This window comes from Ostrea edulis, chromosome 6 (assembly GCF_947568905.1).
Source record: "Ostrea edulis chromosome 6, xbOstEdul1.1, whole genome shotgun sequence".
In the NCBI taxonomy this organism is placed as follows: domain Eukaryota; kingdom Metazoa; phylum Mollusca; class Bivalvia; order Ostreida; family Ostreidae; genus Ostrea; species Ostrea edulis.
Window position 1 is genome coordinate 62,124,889 of NC_079169.1, and position 17,500 is coordinate 62,142,388.

At 36.3% G+C, this 17,500-nt stretch overlaps 1 protein-coding gene across 1 annotated transcript in view; it reads left to right on the forward strand.

The window, feature by feature from the left end:
- LOC125645630 (mucin-4-like) overlaps nt 1-17,500 on the forward strand; it is a 90,705-nt gene that overhangs the window by 14,977 nt on the left and 58,228 nt on the right. The window contains exons 8-12 of the mRNA XM_056141956.1: nt 5,084-5,208; nt 9,804-10,127; nt 12,779-12,971; nt 15,457-15,713; nt 16,780-16,999. Of these exons, the coding sequence (XP_055997931.1) occupies nt 5,084-5,208; nt 9,804-10,127; nt 12,779-12,971; nt 15,457-15,713; nt 16,780-16,999 (1,119 nt within the window). The remainder of the gene's footprint in view (nt 1-5,083; nt 5,209-9,803; nt 10,128-12,778; nt 12,972-15,456; nt 15,714-16,779; nt 17,000-17,500) is intronic.

Genomic DNA, 17,500 nt, shown 5'->3' on the forward strand with positions numbered 1-17,500 from the left:
TTTGATAACAATCATGGCTAATGATGACCAGCAGTCTTCAGATCTTGAGGAAAGCCCCAGTATACCTGAGTTTTGATAGCATTGACTCGCACCTAGCATATTTTAATTTCTAACGTCCCCTATGCAATGCAATTTATCATCGTATTTTCTCTCTCCATCTTTATACATGTATTATAGATTAAACAATCAGAAATCAAACAATAATAATAATAACTAGACACGATCTCGTTGCGAGCAACGAGTAGGTCTTCCGTCCGATTTGTTGATGCACTCAGAGTTAAAAAAAAAAAAAGACAAATGAGTCCCAATTTAGTTTCCGACTTTAAGACACTTTAGATATAATCAATTTTTCATATCATAAGCTTCTGAAGCAAAATTGCGGTGAAATTCATTTGAAATTCGACTCTCCAGGCGAGCCATAAGGCCCGCGGGCCTATTTCTTGATGTCATTTGTTAGCCCTCTATGGACTCAACAACTTTAGTTCTATATGTCTTTACAAAATATTTACCTGTAAAAAGTTATTGAGATCGACCGATATCGACAAAAAATCGACTCTACAGGCGAGCCATTAGGACCATAGGCCTATTTCTTGATATCAATCGATAGATCTCGATAAACTGAACAACTTTTGTTCAATATGTCCTTACAAAATATTTACCAGTTACAAGTTTTTGAAATCGACTGATATCGACAAAAATCGACTCTACAGGCGAGCCATGAGGCCCACAGACCCATTTTTTGATATTGATCGATAGGTTATGACACATTGAACAACTTTTGTTCAATAATGCTTTTCAAAAAATATGTCGTTTTAAAGATATGAGGCGTCAAATATTTACGATTTTGGCCCTTAAAATCTCTAATTACGTAACATATGACCTACTTTTTGATTTCATAAGATCAAGCTCGTTGAGATGAACATTTCCGCTTCTACAATTTATTATAAAATATTAATAGTTTCTGAGATATTTTCAAAAACATTTGGACCCTTCTGAACCCCTAATGTAAAGGGCCAGCCCGTTTTGTTTGATATCGTAAGAAAGGCCTTGTCATTTTAAACGTTTTTTGCTCAACAAGTATTTAGAAATTCTTTACCGTTCTCGAGTTATCTCTACAAGAAATATTTAGGGGCCAAACTGTAACTCCCTAACGGGGCCACATAGGGCAAAAACGAAATGTACATATTGTTTAGATTATCATTCTGAACAACTTTTGTTCAATAATGCTTTTCAAAATATTTGTCGTTTTCAAGATATGAGGCGTCAATTATTTATGATTTTGGCCCTTAAAATCCCTTATTACGTAACATATGACCTAAATTTTTATCTGAATAGATTTGGATTGTTGAGATGAACATTTTTTGTTCTTTGACTTATACCAAAATATTAACGATTTTTGAGATATTTGATCTAGACTTTGAGCCCTTCTAGATCCCTAATTGAAGAGGCTAGCCCCTAAATCTTGATATTTTTGAAAAGATCTCGTAAATGTGCACAACTTTTGTTCTACATGTCTTAACAAAATATTTGCAAGAAAAAAGATATTGGAGATCAAAGGTCAAAAATCGCCGAAATCGGCGAAAAATTTTGGCATCCATTTTTTCAGGTCCAGGCGAGTGTTTAGGCAAATCGACTCCGGTAAAATCGAATCCCCCACAAATCTTCTAAAATGTTTACTCTATCTTGTGTAGAAATTTCAAGACTCTAGCTTCAAAACTAACGGAGGAGATGTGTGGACAACAAGGCCCTTCAAAAAGTCACTAAAAGAGAGATAACTCCTGACCGGAAGTGACGTCAAGCACGAAATTTTGCAAGCAAAGTCTCGTCACCAAAAGACATCTTTCCTGAAAATTTCGTGAAAATCGATCGAGAAATGGCTGAGAAAAACGCGTGTACTACCAAGGAAAATAATAATAATAATAATAATAAAAATAATAATAATAATGAAGAAGAAGAACGCGAACAATAATAGTAAGGTCTTCCGCAGGAGACGGAAGACCTTAATGAAGAAGAAGAACGCGAACAATAATAGTAAGGTCTTCCGCAGGAGACGGAAGACCTTAATAAAAAAAAACCAAACAAACATAAGTTATTGGAATATTTTCTATTAATGATTTATTGTGGCTTTATATTTATAAAAACATGAACAATTCTTTATTGGCGCAGCACATCAACATGTATAATGGTTATATTGCCCATGTGTAAAACTGTTACAGTAGTTTAAAAAATGCTTCTGTTTGAGATACCACATGGATTATAAATTACACAATCAGAAATCAAACAACAGTAAAAAAGCATAAATAAGTTATTGAGATATTTCTATTTATAATTTATCAGGGCTTTATATTTAGAGAGAGAGAGAGAGAGAGAGAGAGTTACTGAGATATTTCTATTTATAATTTATCAGGGCTTTATATTTATAGAGAGAGAGAGAGAGAGAGAGTTATTGAGATATTTCTATTTATAGTTTATCAGGTTTTATATTTCTAAAGATAGATAGAGAGAGAGAGAGAAATGTGTAAAACTGTAGCAATAATATAGATAAAATAATATGGCATGGCAATAGTGTTGCATACGTATGACAATAATTACTCATTTAGTCAATGATTGAGAGTAAGGGAGAGAGAGAGAAAGGGGGGGGTAGACTAGCTATGTGTCAGCTTCTGTTTGGGATACCATCGTTACACAAACACTACGTCCACAGAAACCCTAAAGAGAGAGAGAGGAGGGGGTGTAGACTTCGTGTCAGCTTCTGTTTGGGATGCCATCGTTACACAAACACTATGTCCACAGAAACCCTAAAGAGAGAGAGAGAGGAGAGGGGGGGGGGGGGGACTTCGTGTCAGCTTCTGTTTGGGGTGCCATCGTTACACAAACACTACGTCCACAGAAACCCTAAAGAGAGAGAGAGGAGGGGGGGGGGGGGGGAGACTTCGTGTCAGCTTCTGTTTGGGATACCACCATTACGCAAACACTACAGCTACAGAAACCCTACAGACGGCCCATATTGAGGGGTATCTTGACCATTCTTCATTTGGTTGTACATGTACACAGATCTACTTGGATTTATTCATTCTCTCGAAACATGGATATTTTACCTACTACACCCACGACCCACGACACCGCGAACTCCCAGGACACCAGGAAGTGTCTGGAAACGCCGGGTAATATTATATTTCGGAAATTATTTATATACGATATATAACAATTTAATTAGAAGTTTTAAAAAGCAAAGGTTTAGAAATGGGCTAAACCTGTCATTTGCAATACATAAATATGACCAAGTTTGAAGGTTTACGGGAAATAGAAATGCGGTATGCATGTAGGTAGAAATTTTAATTAATTTTTTTTTTTTGCACAAATCAAGACACTAAGCATAATTTGTAATAACCTGAGAAATTTCCTGTGTATATCATAAAAATATACACAACAACGGATCTCTTGGCCAGGTAAATTCCAGGTAAATAACATTGACCATAGATGAGCTCCGCCCACATTCAGTCATCCGTGGAACAACCGTACGGTAGTTTTTTTTTGGTCTTTAAATGTACATCTCAGAAGACATCTTGATGGTTATCAGCTATATTCGGCATTGATTGTGAGCCATGGGAGTCCACCTGAATTATATCATGGTTTGTGCTGAATGCCGAATATGGCTGTTGATGACCACTAGTACTGGTATGATCTTCTGAGTGGGTAATTAGTTTTTAGGTCACCTGAGTAAACTCAGGTGACCTATTGCAATTGGTTTTCGTCCGTCATTGTGCGTTAACAATTGAACATTTTTAACTTCTTCTTAATTACTACAAGTCCAATTTTTTTCAAATTTGGTATGAAGCATCATTGGGACAAGGGGGGCATAAATCGTAAATTTCAGGACTCCAGCACCCCTGGGGCCCTAGAGGTGGGGCAAAAACTTCCCAAAATTGACCAATTTTCAAAAATCTTCTCAAGAACCACACACATGTAAGAAAAACTAAATGCATAGTGATGTAGAGCAGGAACTAGGCCTCTACCAAAATTGTAAATTTCATGATCCCCGGGGTAGGGTTTTGACCCCAGGGCAGGGCAAATCTTGTTATATAGTGTTTATGTGTAAAACACTTAAATTACATCTTTTTTAATGCTATTGATACTAAATTGAAACTAAATGGATAGAGCAGGTAGTCTTACCAAAATTGTAATTTGATTTTCCCCAGAGTAAGGGTTTGACCCCAGGGTGGGGCCAAACTTAGTATATAGTATTTATGTTTAAGTTTGCTGATACTGTATAAAATCTAAATGCATATTTAGGAATAGCAGAAAAGGATGTACAAAAAATGGTGAATTTCACAACCCAGGGTTATGACTTTAAGATGAGTCCAAATTAGTCATATCTTTTGATGTTTTAATGCTAATACACCTATTATTTAAAACCTTTCATCAGTGTATGCACTTTTGAGGGCAGTGAAGTTTAAAGAACACATCTTGTTTTATATTGTTGCTGAACATCAGAATTTAGCTTAGATATTTAGAACAGGGAATTTTTCTAGATTTCATAGCCCATGGAAGTTAAGTGATACTTTTTACTAGTATTCAGGTGACCGATAAGGCCTGTGGGCCTCTTGTGCATTATTGCTCTTGCAAATGGTGAGTAAAACATTTTTTCTTTTCTATTGATTTGTAAATTTAACCCTTATTTTTGTCTAAAAAGCCCTTAAAAATCCTAAAAAAGGCCTTTATTTTTTTTATAATTTTGCCCTAAAAATGGCCCTTATTTTTTGCAAAATGTCACTTGAAAGCCTGCAATGGTGACATCTCCATATGAGTGAAAGATTCTCGAGGGACGTTAAACAACATTCAATCAATCAATCCAAATCTATGGACTGAGTGTTTCAATGTATACATTTATTATCCCCAAAGTTAAGTAAAAAATATTATTGATTGCTCTATGTAGCATTCGTTCCTATTAAATTACTGTTATCGGAGGTATGGAGAGTAACATTTACAGTATTTTTTTTAAAGGAATTGTTTTGAAATTAAGGAAGATGTTTAATTTTTGTTAGAATGTTGATCTATATTATGACCCTGTGTTCTTGTTTAGATTTTCTGCTGTATGGAGAGACAGCTGGTGACATTTTGGCGTTGCTGGGGGATGATCTGCTGCTGGCGGTGGTTGAGAATCCAGTGGGGTTTACATGTGGATCGTCGTTATCTCATAGTGTTTATGTACGTCACTTTCTAAGTACAAAGTAAAGAAAATCTGGTATTCATTATCTAAAAAATCTTATAATTCCATATAGTCTAGTCAATCTAGCTCAAAAATGAGCAAAACCTCAAACTAATTGCAACAGAAATGAAATTTTGATTATTCATGCAAGAAAACACATGCAAACAACATATTAAAAATCTGCTTTTGTATTTCCATGGGAAAATTGGAATTTTGGGGTAAAAGGATGTGTTTTTTCATGGAAATCGCTAAAAACTGGAAATTGAAGAAAATGTCCATTTTATGTAACATACAGTAAAAATAAGTTTCATATCTCAAATTTCAACCCGGAAATGTTCGATTAATTTTTTTACAGCAGAATATATTCTTTCCTTAACTGTAATTTTTGGGTAAAATCTTGCTTTTTTGTTAAAGATTGAAATTTTAAGAAGAAAACCCAAATTTTGTCATACATTTGAGTCTACCAAAAAAAAAATAATTGAAGTTAGGATTTATTTTAAAAACTGCTCAACAAGTAAGATATATAGATTATTGGCAATATATATGAAAAATATCATTTTAAGTAGGAAAACATACCTTTTTCTAAAACGCTGTTCGCATGCTGCTAGGAGATGTGGTTCCGCAGGTCATGAGCCCAAGACTAATTAGAAAGAGTAACTACTCGATTTTACATCAAATCATGATACTATGCGCAAGTGTTTACTTACATTGATTTTTATTATTTATATTATCAATGTTTTATTATCATTATTATTACCCATGAATGACTCCCTAAACCTGAATTTGAAAAAGAAAAGCAAAAATACTTTACTTAGTTTTATAAAAGTTTTTAATACAAAACGCTTGCTCAAATGATGAAGATACAAAATAACTGAAACTTTTAACCCGATTGGCTTTCCATACATTCTTTTTTAACAATCGTAATTCCCCCTTGTAAATTGACACCAATTCTTTAAGATTTCATTTATAATTGATTATTCATAACTTCTAAAGTAAATATTGTGTTTTATAATTAAAATTAATTCAGTAGAGGGTCAAACAAAATATTTTGAAGCTTTATTCACGAAAGTTCCCCGGGAATGGAAGTCGGCAAAGAATATGAGATGCTGAGCAATATTGTATGTATATAGAAGGTCTTAAAATCACCTTTTTAATACAACTGTTAAGCTGTTTAATCGCGTTTTTTTATTACATGCACTTTAGATCGTCGTGTATAACTTTATTCCGATGACTGTCACAGTTAAGTTACTCCCCTTTACGTGTACGGCGTGCCGTAAACACCACAAAATATCGATGGTTTACTAAAACATTTAAGTCTGAATTTGAAATATTTCCCATTGTCCGATTTTGTCTGATTTTTTGTATGTTGTTAATCACGCTTTTGTTTATTAAATTCCATCGAGTTTGTTTCTGTTGCAATTACTTTGAGGTGATTTGCTAGATTGACTAGACTAATAATATTGAGGACAGGTCCGAATTAGTCATATTGCAGGCTTTCAAGAAGGCCCTTATTTTCCTTATTTTTCTACTACAGCCCTTATTTTCCATATTTGAGCTTTAGAATCCTAAAAAAGCCCTAATTTTTTGTTGAAATTCCTACATTTTCAAATTTTGAAAGTTTAAATAAATTTGACATAAAGTAAGTGTTGGAACTTATTAAATTTAGTCTTAGTATATTTTCAAAAAATGAATATGTTGATTAAATGTACATCTCAGAAGACATCTTGATGGTTATCAGCTATATTCGGCATTGATTGTGAGCCATGGGAGCCCACCTGAATTATAACATGGTTTGTGCTGAATGCCGAATATGGCTGTTGATGACCACTGGTATGATCTTCTGAGTGGGTAATTAGTTTTTATACGCCCATCTTTAGACAGAACGTATTATGGTACAGCGATGTCTGTCCGTACGTCCATCCGTCCGTTCGGGGTTTTCTCTTTATAATTTCATTTCCCTTTCACATATCATGCTGAAACTTGCTGTGTAGCTTTTTTGTGGGTCACTCTAGATCATGCTGCAATTTTTATCCATTTCTACCTTTTTTCCAGGAGTTTTTCCTCTTTATTTGGAAATAATTATTATATGGAGGGTACATAATTTTTCCGCCCTACTCCTCCCACAGTTTTCAAGTAAGAGCCTTCTTATTATGCCCCCTTCAAAGAAGAGGGGCATATTGGTTTGCACCTGTCGGTCAGTAGACCACATGTTGTCCGCTCAATATCTTGAGAACCATTCACGTGATGATAATGATATTTCATATGTGGGTTGGTTATGAATAGAAGAGGACCCCTATTGTTTTTCAGATCAAAAGGTCAAGGGTCAATCTACTCTGGACATAGGAATATAATGTCCGCTCAATATCTTGAGAACCCTTTGCTTGAAAAACATCAAACTTAGCACACTGGTACATCCTAAAGAGTAGATGACCGCTATTGATTTTGAGGTCATATGGTCAAAGGTCAAGGGTCAAACTGGGCATAGGAATATACTGATCATTCAATGTCTAGAGAACCCTTTGCTTGACAGACATCAAACTTGGTACACCAGTACATCTTCAAAAGAAGATGACCCCTATTGATTTTGAGGTCACATGGTCAAAGGTCAAGGGTCAAACTGGACATAGGAATATACTTTCCATTCAATATCTTGAGAACCCTTTGCTTGACAGACATCAAACTTAGTACACTGGTATATCTTCAGGAGAAGATGACTCCTATTGATTTTGAGGTCACATGATCAAGGGTCAAACTAGACATGGAAATATACTGTCTGCTCAGTATCTTGAGAACCCTTTTCTTAACAGACATCAATCTTGGTACACTGATACGTCTTCAGGAGAAGATGACCACTATTGATTTTGAGATCACATGGTCAAAGGTCAAGGGTCAAACTGGACATAGGAATATACTGTCCGTTCAATATCTTGAGAACCCTTTGCTTGACAGACATCAAACTTGGTACACTGGTACATCTTCAGGAGAAAATGACCCCTTCCTGTCGTCAGTGTCACAGAACACAGCGGATACTTCCTGTCCTCAGTGTCACAGAACACAGCGGATACTTCCTGTCATCAGTATCACAGAACACAGCGGATACTTCCTGTCGTCAGTGTCACAGAACATCACGGACACTTCCTGTCATCAGTGTCACAGAACACAGCGGATACTTCCTGTCATCAGTGTCACAGAACACAGCGGATACTTCCTGTCATCAGTGTCACAGAACACAGCGGATACTTCCTGTCGTCAGTGTCACAGAACACAGTGGATACTTCCTATCGTCATTGTCACAGAACACAGCGGATACTTCCTGTCATCAATATCACAGAAGACAGCGGATACTTCCTGTCATCAGTGTCACAGAACACAGCGGACACTTCCTGTCAATAGTGTCACAGAACACAGCAGATACTTCCTGTCTTCAGTGTCACAGAACACAGCGGATACTTCCTGTCATCAGTGTCACAGAACATCACGGACACTTCCTGTCGTCAGTGTCACAGAACACAGCGGATACTTCCTGTCCTCAGTGTCACAGAACACAGCGGATACTTCCTGTCATCAGTATCACAGAACACAGCGGATACTTCCTGTCGTCAGTGTCACAGAACATCACGGACACTTCCTGTCATCAGTGTCACAGAACACAGCGGATACTTCCTGTCATCAGTGTCACAGAACACAGCGGATACTTCCTGTCATCAGTGTCACAGAACACAGCGGATACTTCCTGTCGTCAGTGTCACAGAACACAGCAGATACTTCCTATCGTCATTGTCACAGAACACAGCGGATACTTCCTGTCATCAATATCACAGAAGACAGCGGATACTTCCTGTCATCAGTGTCACAGAACACAGCGGACACTTCCTGTCAATAGTGTCACAGAACACAGCAGATACTTCCTGTCTTCAGTGTCACAGAACACAGCGGATACTTCCTGTCATCAGTGTCACAGAACATCACGGACACTTCCTGTCGTTAGTATCACAGAACACAGCGGACACTTCCTGTCATCAGTATCACAGAACACAGTGGATACTTCCTGTCGTTAGTGTCACAGAACACAGCGGATACTTCCTGTCGTCAGTGTTGCAAAACATGGTGGACACTTCCTGTCTCTTATTTCTGTGCATGAGGTGTTGGGTATCATTTTGATGATAAATATAAATATTACGCTCCCTAGCATGGAGTCTTTTTGAAAATTGTATCAACACAACCCAGCACTTTATTTTGCATGTGATTGAGTCTGGGAACTTTTGAGGTAGTATGAAATACATACTGGACAGTACTTATCATAATTACATGGGAGGTTAATTTGCAGATAAGTCATTAAATCAGCTGTTATAAATCAATTATCAACAACGATCCTCTAAACCTTCAAATAATGTGCTGCCCTTTTTCAATGTACATTGTACATAGGAAAATGAGAATATTTGTTTCCTCAACAACAAAAAATTACTCGATTTAAGTTACAAATTTTACATCCTATCATTTTTTTCAACTGAGTAATCGGTTTACCAGTTAATAATCATTGCCATTCCTTAACTTTTTTCTCTTTGAAAGATTGGTTGTAACCTACATTTTACAGATTTACACAAATGGGTATGTTACATTGGGTAATGACTTCAATAGTGGAAGACCTCGTCTGCTCATGGACCAGACTGAATTGCAGGCAGAGAGTATGGTGGCTCCTTTCTGGTCAGATATTGATATGTCGAGTGATTCGCGTGTCTGGTACCACTTCTACAACAAATTCTCGGCTAAATCCTTGGTTAGCCTGCGTCAGGCCCAGTCTCTGATTGTGCAGAACTACAAAGACCCTGCTGTGGCCTCTGGTTTTGATCCTAACACGGCTTTAGTTGTGACGTGGGAGAATGTTCGCCCAGCTCCAGCCTCCATACATTCGACACAGGTACTCTAGCATTTAGAAGTCTGATGAAAATGTTCAGTGAGCCTTTAAATATTAATCATTTTCTTCCCTCAGTAATCAATCAGTTTTAGATATTAATCATTTTCTTCCCTCAGTAATCAATTAGTTTTAAATAGTAATCATTTTCTTCCCTCGGTAATCAATTAGTTTTGAATATTAATCATTTTCTTCCCTCAGTAATCAATGATTTTTAAATGTTAATCATTTCCTTCCCTCAGTAATCAATTAGTTTTAAATGTTAATCATTTTCTTCCCTCAATAATCAATTAGTTTTAAATATTAATCATTTTCTTCCCTCAGTAATCAACTAGTTTTAAATATCATTTTTCTTCCCTCAATAATCAATTAGTTTTAGATGTTAATCATTTTCTTCCCTCAGTAATTAGTTTTAAATGTTAATCATTTTCTTCCCTCAGTAATCAATTAGTTTTAAATGTTAATCATTTTCTTCCCTCAATAATCAATTAGTTTTAAATGTTAATCATTTTCTTCCCTCAATAATCAATTAGTTTTAAATGTTAATCATTTTCTTCCTTCGGTAATCAATTAGTTTTAAATATTAATCATTTTCTTCCCTCAATAATCAATTAGTTTTAAATGTTAATCATTTTCTTCCCTCAATAATCAATTAGTTTTAAATGTTAATCATTTTCTTCCCTCAGTAATAAGTTTAAAATGTTAATCATTTTCTTTCCTCAGTAATCAGTTAGTTTTGTCAAGATGACTTGGGGGGGGGGGGGGGGGGGGGGGGGGGTTGAGATTTAAAATTTAAAATGTTTTTGATGAAACCTGCATAGTTGCATAACAATGAAACTTGTCTAATTGGATATGTTCTTGGAGAAGTTGTATTGGACATTTATATTAAAATTAAACTTGTTTAATCGGATATGGACTATTCACGGTAGCTCAGTGGTAGAGCATTTGCTTTGTAACCAGGTGGTAGTGAGTTCAAGCCCTGCTCATGTCATGGCCATGTCAAACCTAAGATGTTAACACAGGTAGTGATTACTCCTTCCCCATACGCTCGGCATTTAGAAGTGAGAATCATGGGTGTTTTGGATATGACCTTAAACACGGAGGTCCCGTGTTGCGGCAGGCATTGGCACGTTAAAGAACCCACACTGCTACGGCCCTGAGCACTAAGCATGGGTGTAGATTTGTGGTACTTCACCTACAGCTGGTGACGTCTCAATATGAGTGAAAAATTCTTGACAGGACGTAAAACAAACAATCGATATGCATGTGGAGACTTTGTGTTGGACATTTGTAGTATATCGAAACTTGTCTAATCGAATATGTATGGGGAGACTTTGTGTTGAACAAGACAGAATGTTGGATTACAGTGTCAAGAACATAGTATTTAATGCAAATAGGGAATACAAATTAGGGTTGGATTCTGTAGTGAAGTAGACAACATAAGTGTTAGATTCTGTATTGATAATGATTTTTTCATAAGACAATGTTTGTAATTATAATCCTATGCTAATTAAAGTAAGCTTGATATACACTACCCCACCATAAATAAGTATACACATAAGCTTTTTACACATTTTTGAATGAAATATATTCAATATAATGAAAAAGAGCTGAATTCACTGTGTATAACTTGTAATTTATCTCGGTAAAATAATCATTTAAGGGTACAATTTTAGTATATGTGAAGCAATAATGGATATTCAATATTTTTGGCTTAATTAGTCTGTCAAATTGTGATATTGATTTATTTAAGGTGAAAAATCAAAAGGTCTTATAAAAGTACACATTAGATACTGTACACAATAATATGTATTAGTAATTAGTTTGAAATGGTTTCAAGATAAAAGTTTGCATGATCTCTCTTTTTAGAAAATTCAAAGATTCAGAAAATGAAGTATTTTGATAAAAAAAATAAGGATATAAAAAGTTAAAAGCCTAATGTTACCTATTCATATATAAGAGTTATGTATTTATACTGTTTGGGGGGGGGGGGGGTATACTGGAATCGGGTTGTCCGTCCGTCTGTAGACGCAATGGTTTCCAGGCTCTATAGCGTTATCCTTTCCACCTACCGTCACCCTATCATATATATGGACTACCCATGGGATGAAGATGTTCCCTATCGATTTTGGGGTCAAAAGGTTAAAGGTCAAGCACACTGGACATTGAAGTAGCAATATGGTTTCCGGGCTCTAAAGAGTTATCCTTTCCACCTACAGTTCGGTTTGTCATGCCATTTGTTTTTTACACTCAGAAAAGAGGTAGTTTATACCTATTACCAACACCCTTTGGGAGATTGGGGTAAGCGGGGGGTATTCTTAGCATTGCTCACAGTACCTCTTGTTTGCATAGAAAAATCTGTATCTATGATGTACGTTAACCCATATTTTGTATGTGCAAGTAATTTATTTTGGTAAGTGTATACTTATTTATGGTGGGCATGCAGTGTACATTTTTACTTCAAATTCATTTACCAAATGAACATTAATTCAGCAACCTTATATGCTAATTACACAAGCAGATAATTAACAACTACATACTTCACTCCCATTTTTATATGCAAGAACTTGTAAAACATTGTATGAATAATTTCAGTAGGTGTTTTAAGCTTAGATTAGGACTAGAGAAATGTTCTATGAATTGCTTCTTGACCACAGAGTGCCAGTTTCCAGCTGCTGATAGCCAGTGATGGAGTGACCACCTACACAGCCTTCCTGTTCAGACAGATGGACTGGACTCCCCCCAAATTGGCTGTGTTAGGTTACAGATGTGGAAGCAGGGACTCGTACAGCCACCCAGCTTCTCTGACCACAGACCTGCTGCAGGGGGTCATTTATAGCGGTTACAATAGTATGTCAACAACCATTTACTTTTCGTAATGTGTAACATTTTAATTCATGATGCTTGCTTAAGGAGGTACGTACTCTACATCGTCATAATGGCTGACTTCCTTTTAAAACATGAATGAAAATATAAATATTAGCAATATTTGTCTATTCATTTAAAAATTTATCACTTAGCTGAGTAGCTCAGTAGGTTAGCATGTTTACCGCTGAACTGTTGATTGTGGGTTTGATGAGTCCAGCAGGGATTTTAATTTTTTTTTTTTTTTAGATTGCTTACTACTAAAACTGCATTTTTTAACTAAATGAAGGAAATTTGAAAGTTTTCAATTTCAAAATATTGTTGTACATATCCTCCACTTTTCATCCACATCAAATTTCTGTGGTGTAGCATTCTACCCAAGTTAGCACCAATGTCAAATTGACGCTTCTTTTAAATCATTCATATTTTTCACCTCCGAGTCATTGTATGATGTGATCTTCTCCAAAAAATGTAAATACACCAAACATTGGCTCAAATCTGATGTTGGACATGCATTTAATTACGGAAACAGTGTCAAAGTCATTTTGTAATTCTGTCATTCTGTCTGAAACTTTAACCTTGCTAATAACATTTGAACAGTAAGTGCTAGAACTTTGATATTTCACATAAGTATTCCTCGTGACAAGACCTTTCCGTGGGTACCAACATTTTTGACCTTGGAGTTTGACCTACTTTTTAAAAAAAATTAACATTGGTCATAACTTCTAAATGGTAAATATTAGAGCTTTCATATTGTAGTTGAGCATTTCTTTTGACAAGATCTTTCTACTGGTACCAAGATATTTGTCCTTGTGACCTTGGCCATCTTTGGAATTGACCATTATTGGGGGCATTTGTGTTTCACAAACACATTTTCTTCCAGATGCTTCAACCACCGTGGTGGTCTAGAGGTTAGATTGTTCGCCCTGCATGCGGAAAGTTGGGGTTCGAATCCTGGCTGCGACAAACCTAAGTCATTAAAACAGGTAGTGACCTGCAGTTCCATCACCAAACACTCGGCATCAGGTGTGAATGTTGCGGGTCCTCGGAGATTACCTTAAAAATGACTGTCCTGTGTCACAGTAGGTGTGGCACGGTAAGATTTTAGGTTGGGTACATTGTACCTTGCTGATTGAGTGCTATGTAGGCTTGTACCTATCTCCCTCCCACCGTTCTATACCTTGTTCCTTAATAGATGCCTATTTATTCATTTGCTTCATTGCCTCTTTGTTATTAGTATATGACAGTCACACATATTGCCTATTTATCGAAAGTAAACAAAATGCAGAAAATTCTTATTCTCCATTATTTTCCCCCAATACAGAGCAATGTTTACCTTTTAAACAGAAATTTGGTATGATTAATAAAAACTGATGGAATACTATTGTATATATAGTCCAGATGATGGTTATGGGGAAAAGAAATATCACAGATATGACCCCCTCCCTTCTGCCTTTTGATTCCCTGAGGATCATAGGGCTGCAGCAACACTCCTCCAACGCACACGGTTCTGGCTGATCCTCTTCAGTTCGGCCCATGTCATTCCGGTGGTGTTCGTCTCAGCTTCAACACTTCTGCACCATGTCTGCCTTGGTCAACCCACTTTCCGTTTCCCTTGTGGGTTTCAATCCAAGGCCTGTCTGGTGACGTTTGATGCAGGCTTTCATAGCATGTGGCCAATCTATCCCCATTTCGGCTTCTTGATCTCGGTTTTAATGGGACTTACTGGTATTTCATCCTGTCCCACAGTTGTTCATTGGCAATGACTTCCAGCCACCTGATGTTGAGGATGTTTCTGAGACATCTGCTCACAAATGTCTGTAGTCTGTTGGTGTTGGTCTTTGTAACTTGCCATGTTTCTGATCCATATAGCAGGACAGACTTCACACTGGTGGTGAATATTAGGATCTTGTTATGGAGTGAGAGAGCTGTTGATCTCCAAATTTGTCGAAAGCTATTGAAAGCATGTCTTGTTTCATTGATGCAGCATTGACGTCTTCATCCGTGACCTCCATCTTCACTGACCACACTGCCCAGGTAGATGAACTTGTCAACTTCCTTTATGTCTTCTTGGTGGAGTCACACAGGAGCCTGCTGTTTGTTGTTCACTCTTATGACCTCTGTCTTCCCGATATTGATTTTAGAGCCCAGTCTTCTCTACATCTTCTGCAACATGACATAGTTTCTGTTGTGCATCTTGCTGTTTGTGGGAGACAAGGTTGACGTCTGTGAAGTCCAGGCTGAGGTCCTCCAGCTGCTTTGTGAAGGTCCACTGGATATCTGTTCTGTCTGCTGTAGCCTGTCAGATAATGACAGGAGTGTCAAAAGGGGGCATCAGGGAAAGAAGTTAAAAGATACTAACAGATATTATGATATATATCAGTCATTGAAATGCAAATTAAAATTGCAAAAAAAGTTGGCATTTATAGAAAAATTTAGGATGCAAGTATGGTGGATATCAATTTTTCAGATGGAGCTAAACAGGGCCTGTGGATTTATAAGTTGGATACAATGAACGACTTCATAAACTATGCTGTAAAATGTTATGAATGGATTCAGAACTATGGAGGACCCTGGTTCCCAATAGCCACATGGGCCAATTCAATATTAACAAAATGTCCCTGCATTGAAGAGAGGATAAAGAAAGATGGACGTTTTGTGCCATATCCTAAAAATTCAAATTGCTATGTCCAGAAATTCTCACCTGCTGGGTTTACAGGAACAAGGGTAATTTCTCTCAAAGTGTTTAAAAATTATTTTTATGATATGATATTTATACATTTACTGATGTATTGTCTGTAATTAACCTATGTTATGTATTTTATTTTATTTTTTTATAAAAGCATTGACCATTCAACAAGTTGAATTACAAAATAATGTCAAAATTAGAGAAGTCACTGTTTGCTTCAATGAACTTCTATGAAGATTACTGGACTTCATGTAATTTATGGACTATTTGATTAAATAATATTAGTTTTTTACTGATTTTTATGTCAAACAAAACTTTATAGACAATGTAAAGTAATTACTTGTATCTTGTATGAGATTTATAGAATCCTTTATTAGTGTGAGTGTGGGATAGGGAAATTCCACCGAGGGGAAGACTCACTGTCTAGGACAAGGCTTACACAAGTAGATAATGAAGGGTTATTTTTCTCACAGTTTACCATCAATTTAGTGCATATATTTATGAACTTTGAGAAAATTCTAAATTATCAAAATCCTCATTTGAACTTCAATGCAAAAACTAATTAGGCAGGCAGAAAGAGCTTACCCAAAAATGGTTTACACTGTATAAAGTGTAAATTAAAAACCCAAGGTTGTCCACCAGAAAGATAACAATGCAAGATATTTTTACTTCCCCGTGTAACGTAAATCTTCGCCGTGTAATATAAAACATAGAAAATATATAACATCACAATCAAATGACGTCGCAGCAGTGTGAGACAGAAAAATCTCACATGGGTAAAGTCGATCTCACACTGGTGATAATGTGAGACAGAAATATCTCGCATGGCTGTCTCACATGGGTAAAGTCGATCTCTCACTGCAATGAATACTGTGAAAAAATGTTCAGCAAATGTGCAACGTACAAACCTTCCCTGATCTTAAATGGTGTAAGGAATAAGTATCTGATATGTTTGTATTATGAGGAATGATAGAACTACAGAAACATGGGGTCATTAAATTTCTTAATAATTCGCAAAGTCGACTATATAAGTTAATAACTCCATATGCTTCCAATGTCCAATGTGTTTATACATAATAATGATAATTCAGTCTTGTATTTTAGAAATGCTGTTACACAAGAAACTCAACCCCTGCCACTCTGATCAGCAGTGGAAGTGAGGCTGGTTTCATATATGCAGTGCATCCCATCGATAATGCATCAGAGGCCAATCGGAGGGATGAGGAACCACATGACTATTGCTGTGTTCGATCCAACCTATGTGCTGAATTCCAGAGACTGAGGTTTTCTGATAACTGCGAATTGTACACTCCACTCACATCAGGTATAGAGTTATTTTAGCTTAGAACAGGCTTGAATATGGCTTGAATATGTCTTGAATTTGTTCTGATTCAAAAGAATTGTGATAGTGTTTATAGATTACATGTCCTTGTAATACAATATAGAAGTATAGAACTCTTCTGTGATAATTTTGTGAATATGACCAGCATTACTTCAGTATTACATTATACTCTGCATTGCATGGGGGCATACTGGTTTGGTACATTCCAGATATCTGTCCAAAACTAACATGGTTGCCATCATAACCCCTCTTAAACTGTGGGATGGATCCCAATAAATGAATGTCAGACTGAAGATTAGCTCACATAGACTTCCATAAAAATAGTAAAATTTTATCCAACTCAGTTTCACAAAATTTTAGCTTTAATATTGTGAAGTTTCTATTAGTGTCTCTATCTCTGTAAACAAAAGTAATCCTGGGTACAAGACCTGTCTGACTGAGGCCAATATGTACAATTGTTACACATTATGCTCTGCAGAGCAG